This window comes from Salvelinus namaycush, chromosome 38 (assembly GCF_016432855.1).
Source record: "Salvelinus namaycush isolate Seneca chromosome 38, SaNama_1.0, whole genome shotgun sequence".
Taxonomy (NCBI): Eukaryota; Metazoa; Chordata; class Actinopteri; order Salmoniformes; family Salmonidae; genus Salvelinus; species Salvelinus namaycush.
In genome coordinates this window covers 14,010,617-14,020,368 of record NC_052344.1, presented here as the reverse complement: position 1 = coordinate 14,020,368, position 9,752 = coordinate 14,010,617, and the positions used below count along the sequence as shown (strand labels likewise).

Sequence of the window (9,752 nt, the reverse complement as noted above, 5' to 3'; positions counted from 1 at the left end):
TATTGGAAATGTAGTTTATTCAAATGTATGTTATGTTCTCACAGTAAATTCACCAGCGATTACTGAGTCAAAAGCCATAATGAAAATAAATCTGGATATACTCTGCCCAAATAGCACATGACATTCCACCAACGTTGCCACAACAGAGCAAGATAAAGTTAGCGTCACAACAAATTGTTGTTATTCTGATAAAGCTATACGGGCAAAAGCACACATCAAACATGGCAAACAAGGTAACCATGAATGGACAAAAAGTTAAAATGCTAGCTTTTATTATCATACAGAGTTACCATGAGATGCATGCAAGCAATGCAAATGTTCTATAAAGGTCGGCATAACAACGGTGATCTGCAATGAATGGGCGATTGACTCTTATTTAACTGCATAATAACTCATTAAAAACAGTAAATTACTTCAGCAGAGCTATTCAGTGTCAAGCCTTTTAATCTTGTCGATAAGGATTATTAATAACTTTCCCCCCAACATTCATACAGAAAGATGGGTAATATGCCACAGCTTTTGGCATGACATATGAGTTTTAATTTGGTTCCAAAAGAGTTCCACTGTTCAATATTTCCCCAGTAGACATTACACCAGAGTACACAACACAGCTCTCTTAGATACTTTTATTCCTTACCTGCAGGTCTTTTGCACAGCAATATGATTCTGGGAGTGTACTGACTAAATACAAGAAACCTTTCAAAAACATCATGACAAACATACAATAGAGGAATGGGAAATGCATTTATTTGCAAGTGAGATTTATTCCCATATTCCTCAATGTACTTGTCTGAAAACAAGTACTACTTTTGGAATGTTTGAAGTGTGTGAGCTGCTTTTTCATTAAAAGCACTTCATTCAGGAATCACTATGTTCCTATATTGTCTCTTTTGCACAAGAAAAGGCACCTGTTGTTTGAAACAAGTACAGACAAGTACAGTGCAAGTGCTTTTTACGAGGCACCATTACATTATATTGTGGCCGATTGTTTGATTTGCCGCAAATTTGAGTAAAACTATTGGTACAGGGCCAGCCATTTGCTACGGCCAAAATACCCTATGGTTGTCATGAGAATACCATGATGCACTGCAAAATAAAAGGTCTCTCCGGGGTTTCTAACCTTTGTTGGTTTGTTATTTCATAGTCTGTGTTTACAGAAAGGACTACCGATGAGTTGACAGAGGTGACCTCGATTTCGCCGGTAGGGGGAAGGATACGTATTTAGGGTTGTTGCAAACACTGTCGCTTCGGGTTCATTATCCACACTAGCATTCCACTTAGAATAAAGAAACATATTGGGCATATACTCTGAGTAGTATGCTATTGTAGAAATTGGAATATAACCACATTGTGCCTATTGTTTAGGGTAGGTCGTGGTGCCGGGGGAGGGTCACAGAGGGAGACTTGCGGATGAGGGGAGGGTCCTTAGTCGAAGATGATGTCGGAGGCCTGGCGCAGGCAGTTGGAGGAGTCATGGGGTAGGTCGGCATGTGTGATGTTGTTCCCATCCAGACGCAGGTGCTTCAGTCTGGAGTAGTTCAGAGGGCCAGAGAACTTGCAAATATTCTCCAGGTTGAACTCTGGAAGGGAGGGAAGGGGTTTGGTGAACTGACTCATACTTGATTCAACATTTCCTACTGTATGTACACATCCTACACCGATTGCCTGACACTTGCTGGAGGCAGACTTGAGGATGGATATGACTGATTTAGATTTATTTGTAATTGCAATGTCGAAATAGAGAAAGAGAACGGAAAGAGAATGTTGAAAGAGAGAAAAGAGAATAGAGAAAATAGAGAGAAGAGAAAGGGGGCAGAGAAAAGAGAATGAGAGAAAAGAGGAAATACAAAGAAAATCACTCACTGTTGATTTCGTTGACCTGCAGATAGAGATGCTCCAGCTGTTCGTTGATCTCAGGGATGGACTGCAGCTTGTTGTAGGACAGATCCAGCTCGATCAGGCTCGTCACATTGAACACGCCCGCCGGAATCCCTGCATCCGTCATCTGATTGTAGGCCAACCTCAGGTACGCCAGCTTGGGCAGCTCTTTGAGGTCCCCGGCTGCGATGCTGCTGATGTCATTGTGATCGCCATAGAAGATCTCCAGCGAACTGGACATGCCTGAGGGCAGCTTCTTCAGCTTGTTGTTGGTCAAGTCTATGGCCACCAGCTTGTTGAGGCCCTTGAAGACCCCGTTAAGAGCTTTAGAGGTCAGCTCGTTGTTCTGGAGGTGGACCGAGGTCAGGTTCTGCATGCCGGCCAGACTCCCTGCGGGGAACTTGGACAGCTGGTTGTTCATCATCTTCAGCTCCTCCAAGGATTTGGAGGGAGGGATCACAGCTTCCGTCAGTTTGTTGAAGCTGAACAAGATCTTATGAAGTCCGGTCAGCTTGTCGATGGTTCCCTTGGCGACCTTGTCATTGGTGATCTGGTTATGGTCCAAGACCAGCCAACGGAGTTCAGCCGTGACGTTGTCGAAGACCCCAGCCTTGATCTCCTCGATCAGGTTGTTCTGCAGGTACAGGTACTTGATGCCTGAGGGCACAATGGGCACAAACTTAAGGTTGCGGGAGTCACAGTACATGGCAGTGGGGAAGTTGATGGGGCACTCGCATTCCTGGGCACAGTTGGCGCTGGACGGGCCGTACTGGGAAGCCGGCTGGTAGTCGTAGTCATCGTACTGACCCACGGTCAGGCTGACCAGCACGGCAAAGATGGGGACACGGAGGGGAAACATAACTGTACTTGGGAGAGGAAAACAGACAGAGGGAGAAAGGGAGACAAAGAAAAAAACGTAAAGTGAAACGGGGAGAAAGTCAGCAAAAGTTTGTCTACCACATCTTGAACATTTCATACATAGTCTTACCTTTACTTTGATTTTAAAATCTACAGAGAACAAACTCTATTTGAACAGTTAAATACATGACATTTCGATTGCATGATAGACGACATAAACTGGTTAAGAATGGACTTGTTACAGATTCCAAGTTAGAAACATTCATCTCAGGCTACTAGGGTTCCCTGAGAGAGAAAAAACATCTATTGAAAAAGCTCAATTGACCAAAACTATTCATGAATCACCCTAATGCAGCAATCTGGTAATACCAGTGAACTGCAAATCTCTTTAAAAAAAGAGGCAGATCCCTACTGTAAATACTCAAAACTATCTATGAATCAACAATGCAGGTTTTTCAGTGAACACACACTAAATAATGTCAACAAATAAAGGCAATAAATATCATCATAACATATTGACACTTTTAAGATGATTTAACTCAATGTGTTGATTTAAAGTAATCACATGATAATACCGTACTGCAAATGCAAACACATTAATGCCTTTGACTAGCAAGACTTTGACTAACAATACTGTGCATCAATACAGTGTATTCATTTTATAAATGCATTCATGTCATGGTGCAGTATAAGAACAACACATTGTCCAACGCAACATGAAAAGCATCAGATAACTTCGAAGTACAAAAATCTCTCCACTCCTTTCCCTTGTCAAGTGACAACAAGTTAACCCTGTACCACACACAATCCTCCCCCAGAGTTTAGCTGGGACTGGGATAGCTATTAATCCCAGCATGGAAAGACCAAATACCTAGGGACAACCGAGCAGGAACCCTTCAGGAAATGACAAGAGTCCATTCCTCTTACCTTTCTCTCCTCTCTCTCTCTCCCTCTGCGTGTGGGATGGAAGGTCAGCAGGTAAGAAGACTGTGGTTGCTCAAAAGCCAGATGTCTCTGGAGAGAGGGAGGAGAACGAGGGAGAAAGGGAGAGGGAGGGGGAGATAAAGAGAGTGAGAGAAAGAGAGAGCGAGGGAAAGGGGTGGGAAAGCTTCTGCTTCTTCAGATGACTGTGGTCCCAGATTGACAGAAGGCAGCTGCCCAAACTGAAGTCACACTGTAGTATACAAAGACGATGGCATCAACATGAGTTTTTAATGCATGGAATCTGAGAATTATGGGCTCTGCCTAACCAGTCACAGGTGCACCAGTGCAGTCTGGGATACGAGGTCCGCCTCGTGCGTGAATAAGGATGCGAAGCCTCACAAAGGACACATGGCATCATATATATCTGTCATTTTTCCTCCCTCTCCACCAAACAACCACCTCCCTTTCTTCCTTTCCCCTACTAACAAAAAAGCGAAGTGGATACAAGTTAAAACAAAAGGTTCCTGGAATGGTAAAGAAAGTGTGTGGAAAAAATCTGTCTGCAGCCAGAGCCAGCTGCCAATTATTATGCTGCAGCATGAAACCTTAAATAGGGTCTCGGAAAAAGTGACGAGGTCTTAGTGGACCAGAAAAGGATTATAAAACAGCCTATGCTGAATCCCAAATTGACCCCTAGCCCCTAACATAACGTAGCAGGTGTAAGAAGACTCCTGAGTCCCCACATCCGTTTTTCAGGGGAAACGGAAGTTAGGTTGAAAATACCGTATTCCTGAAAACCGTAAACATCCGCTTTCTTCCGAGCCCGTGGAGAGTGCCTAGCCCCTAATCCCTAACCTGATTTGCCTCTTCATGGTAAACACATGCTACCATAATAGAGGAAAGTAAGGTGAGGCAGACGTGAGTCCAATGAATTCCATATGTCCCCAGCAGAGGAGGCTGGTGGAAGGAGATATGGGAGGACGGGCTCATTGAACCTGTATCAAACACATCAAAAATATAGAAACCACATGTTTGACTCTGTTCAATTCATTCCATTCCAGCCATTACAATGAGCCCGTCCTCCTATAACTCCTCCCGCCAACCTCCTCTGATCCCCACTGTAAATCACTCAAGTGCCGTCAGACCCCCTCCTTCTCCTCCTCCCTCCATTTATCTTCACACACTTCAAAGGGCTCTTCATCTCCTTCCATATCAAACTATCCATCTGCAGACTGCACTGCATCTACAGTACACGTTTCAAGACAATGGCTCTTCTAGAAGATTTTGTTGAAATTGCTGAAGAAGACTGACATTGTAATGGTTTTCCAATTTCACCTTTCTTTGTTTATGTTCAACTCTTGCGTCACTGCAGGGCTGTCGTCTGGATTCAATTGATCACAGTCCCATGTGTGTCTCCACGCACATGTCTTTCAGTCGCCACTAGTTACCACAGCCACAAAATCATAAACCCCACCCATTTCCAAAAAATATCTTCTTAAAATGTGATTTTAAACCTAACCTTAACAACACTGATAACCTTATGCCTAACCCTAACCTTAAATTAAGACCAAATAAGTAATTTTTGTTTTCATATATTTTTACGATATAGCCAATTTTGACTTTGTGGCTGTGGTTACTAGTGGAAACCATAGCTGTGTTCGGCTATACCCATACTAACATACTGTATACTACATACTTCATGAGTATATACTACACACTATATACTATTAGTTCATTTTAGTATACTATAAACGAACAGTATGCTTTCAGTTGAGCGTACTAGCTCTTCGCCTGTCTACCGGAAGTTGATGCTGTTGCTATGTAACCTCTTGCTAGCTAGTTAGCATAACAAATGACTAGTTAGACATTTTACAACTTCGGGTGTGTTCTTAAATTCAATGTGGAGTGCCAGAGTGTGCTTGTAAATTCATAGCGTTGTCAGATTGTCCGTTTGTAAATTCAGAGCGTTTCGCTCTCTGGCAACAATTTAATTACGCTTTTTTTGCCGACGTTTACTTGACACCGGCCATTTTCAACGGGTGTTTTGCCAACGTTTACTGACACCGGCCATTTTCAAAGGGGTGTTGAGCGCTCCTAAATTCATTATTCTGCATTCTGGTACACTCAGACGAGAGTGCTCTGAAATCGGAGTAGATAGCCAGACCGAATATACGAAAGCACCCGAACGTCCATTGAGAACACACAACGACTATAGCATTTAGCAAAGCTAAGAATGACTGGAATAATCAAGTCAACAAACGCTGGGTAGTTAGATAGCCTATAGTTAATATACTGGCAAGTTTGACATACCAGTACATACTGCTGTAATGATATGCTATGTGGTTCGTAAGGATAGCGTAGCTAACAAATTGTCAGTCAACATAACGTGTAAGGTAACTTATTTGAAAAGTCATTACTTTATTTCATTGCTCAAACTTTTCTTAACATTTGTCATAATTAGTTAAAGCAATGAATTTGTATCCGCTCTCGTTGTACTTCAGCTGCATATTTTCCGCCATTTTCTTCAAATCTCAAAACGATGTGAAGCCACGCCCATTTCCTGAATATTTGCATTATGGGCCGTAAAGTACGGAAATAGTGTCCTCTGCCTGTATACTTCATATTTTGGCGACATCCGGGAACTTTTGGCATACTAACTATATCCATACTATGACCAATAAACATACTATATACTCAATTCACATCACAAATAGTACGGTTAGTGTGGTTAGTATGAGTATTCGAACACAGCTCATGCCTTTCTGGCGGCCATCTTAGATTGAAAAGACATCCAGCATTGGACTGCAGAGATGATTTGAGGAGGAGCATGTGTGTACTTCTTCTTTGACCGTTTCCAAAGGAACCACCGTGGACTACAGCTGTGTAGCCTATCGCTACAAAAACCCATGATTCATTTAACAATGAACATGCTTCTTACTCACACCCTGGTTTTCTTGGAAACAAAACAACTGTGGGCTACTGGGAAGCTTGTGGCTACAAAAACGTATGATTAATTTAACAATGAACATTCGTCCTACTCACACCTAACCGAATTGCTCAAGATTCTCAACTTGCCAAATTGCAGTAGCTTCCAGAGACTTCTGATAAGACTAGCATCCTTGAGAGCTTTGACCATATGTACTGCTATCCAACCATTTTAAAAAGCCATGTCCTTGCTTGCTTCTGTGTTCACCTCCATCACCTCCATCCTTCGTCTTCAGATCATTTTCTTCTTCATGTCCCACATGGTCGTCTCAAACTAAAGCAACTGTCCCTCGATTTCTCCTCCATCTCACCATCCATCTAGTTGAAGGCCTAGGTCATGGTTTTAAGTGGAAACATGACCGAATACAAACAGCGTAGTTATTCCCTCCGCAAGGCAATCAAACAAGCAAAGCATCAGTATAGAGGCAAATTGGAGTCGCAATTCAAACACAAGAGGTATGTGGCAGGGTCTACAGACAATTTATTTTATTTTATTTATTTATCCGTTATTTTACCAGGTAAGTTGACTGAGAACACGTTCTCATTTGCAGCAACGACCTGGGGAATAGTTACAGGGGAGAGGAGGGGGATGAATGAGCCAATTGTAAACTGGGGATTATTAGGTGACCGTGATGGTTTGAGGGCCAGATTGGGAATTTACCCACTACAATCACGGATCACAAAAAGAAAACCAGCCCCGTCGCGGACATTGACGTCTTGCTCCCAGACAAATTAAACAACTTCTTGGCGCGCTTTGAGGACAATACAGTGCCACCAACACGACCCACTACCATAGACCCTGGGTTCTCCTTCTCCATGGCAGACGTGAGTAAAACATTTAAACGTGTTAACTCTCGCAAGGCTGCCGGCCCAGACGGCATCCCTAGCCGCGTCCTCAAAGCATGCGCAGACCAGCAGGCTGGTGTGTTTACAGACTTATTCAATCAATCCCTATCCCAGTCTGCTGTCCCCACATGCTTCAAGATGGCCACCATTGTTTCTGTTCCCAAGAAAGCTACGGTAACTGAACTAAATGACTATCGCCCCGTAGCACTCACTTCTGTCATCATGAAGTGCTTTGAGAGACTAGTCAAGGATCATATCACCTCCACCCTACCTGTCACCCAGACCCACTCCAATTTGCTTACCGCCCCAATAGGTCCACAGATGATGCAATTGCCATGACACTGCACACTGCCCTATCCCATCTGGACAAGAGGAATACCTATGTAAGAATGCTGTTCATTGACTACAGCTCAGCATTCAACACCATAGTACCCTCCAAACTTGTCATTAAGCTTGAGACCATGGGTCTTGACCCCGCCCTGTGCAACTGGGCCCTGGACTTTGACGGGCCTCCTCCAGTTGGTGAAGGTAGGAAACAACATCTCCACTCCGCTGATCCTCAACACTGGGGCCCTACAAGGGTGCTTTCTCAGTCCTCTCCTGTACTCCCTATTCACCCATGACTGCGTGGTCATGCACACCTCAAACTCAATCATCAAGTTTGCAGACGACACTACAGTGGTAGGCTTGATTACCAACAATGACGAGACGGCCTACAGGGAGGAGGTGAGGGCCCTCGGAGTGTGGTGTCAGGAAAATAACCTCTCACTCAACGTCAACAAAACAAAGGAGATGATCGTGGACTTCAGGAAACAGCAGAGGGAGCACCCCCCTATCCACATCGACGGGACAGTAGCGGAGAAGGTGGAAAGTTTCAAGTTCCTCAGTGTACACATCACGGATTAACTGAAATGGTTCACCCACACAGACAGCCTGGTGAAGAAGGCGCAACAGCTCCTCTTCAACCTCAGGAGGCTGAAGAAATTCGGATTGTCATCTAAATTCCTCACAAACTTTTACAGATGCACAATCGAGAGCATCCTGTCGGGCTGTATCACCGCCTGGTACGGCAACTGCACCGCCCTCAACCGCAAGACTCTCCAGAGGGTAATGCGGTCTGCACAACGCATCACGGTGGCAAACTACCTGCCCTCCAGGACACCTACAGCACCCGATGTCACAGGAAGGCCAAAAATATCATGAAGGACAACAACCACCCAAGCCACTGCCTGTTCACCCCGCTATCATCCAGAAGGCGAGGTTAGTACAGGTGCATCAAAGCTGGGGCCGAGAGATTGAAAATCAGCTTCTATCTCAAGGCCATCAAACTGTTAAACAGCCATCACTAACATAGAGAGGCTGCTGCCAACATACTGACTCAAATCACTGACCACTTCAATAAATGGATTTAATAAAAGTATCACTAGTCACTTTAAATAATGCCACTTTATATAATGTTTACATATCCTACGTTACTCATCCCATATGTACAGTGGGGCAAAAAAGTATTTAGTCAGCCACCAATTGTGCAAGTTCTCCCACTTAAAAAGATGAGAGAGGCCTGTAATTTTCATCATAGGTACACTTCAACTATGACAGACAAAATGAGAAAAAAAAATCCAGGAAATCACATTGTGTAACGTCCTGACCAGAGTTCTTATGTGTTTTGCTTGTTTAGTGTTGGTCAGGACGTGAGCTGGGTGGGAATTTTATGTTGTGTGTCTAGTTAGTCTGTTTCTGTGTCCAGCCTAATATGGTTCTCAATCAGAGACAGCTGTCAATCGTTGTCCCTGATTGAGAATCATATATAGGTGGCTTGTTTTGTGTTGGGGATTGTGGGTGGTTGTTTCCTGTCTCTGTGTTTGTGTTCTGCACCAGATAGGACTGTCTCGGCTTTCACGTTTGTTATTTTGTTATTTGTTAATGTTTATCGTCGTATTAAACATGTTGAACAATAACCGCGCTGCATTTTGGTCCTCTCCTTCATCCCAGGAAGAAAGCCGTTACACATTGTAGGATTTTTTATGAATTTATTTGCAAATTATGGTGGAAAATTAGTATTTGGTCAATAACAAAAGTTTATCTCAATACTTTGTTATATACCCTTTGTTGGCAATGACAGAGGTCAAACGTTTTCTGTAAGTCTCCACAAGGTTTTCACACACTGTTGCTGGTATTTTGGCCCATTCCTCCATGCAGATCTCCTCTAGAGCAGTGATGTTTTGGGGCTGTTGCTGGGCAACACGGACTTTCAACTCCCT

At 43.6% G+C, this 9,752-nt stretch overlaps 1 protein-coding gene across 2 annotated transcripts; it reads right to left on the bottom strand.

The window, feature by feature from the left end:
* LOC120032031 (lumican-like) lies at positions 1–3,874 on the bottom strand. Of its 2 annotated transcripts, none has more exons than XM_038977946.1 (3): positions 3,664–3,874; positions 1,864–2,739; positions 1–1,580 (listed from the first exon to the last, which is right to left on the bottom strand). In XM_038977946.1, exons 2-3 carry the CDS (start codon positions 2,735–2,737, stop codon positions 1,426–1,428), a joined length of 1,029 nt encoding a protein of 342 aa, XP_038833874.1. In that variant the 5' UTR covers positions 2,738–2,739; positions 3,664–3,874; the 3' UTR covers positions 1–1,425. The 2 variants fall into 2 exon arrangements, with proteins under 2 accessions (XP_038833874.1, XP_038833873.1); XM_038977945.1 differs by having other exon boundaries at positions 1,864–2,744; positions 3,664–3,873.
* Between the last annotated feature and the right edge of the window lie 5,878 nt (positions 3,875–9,752).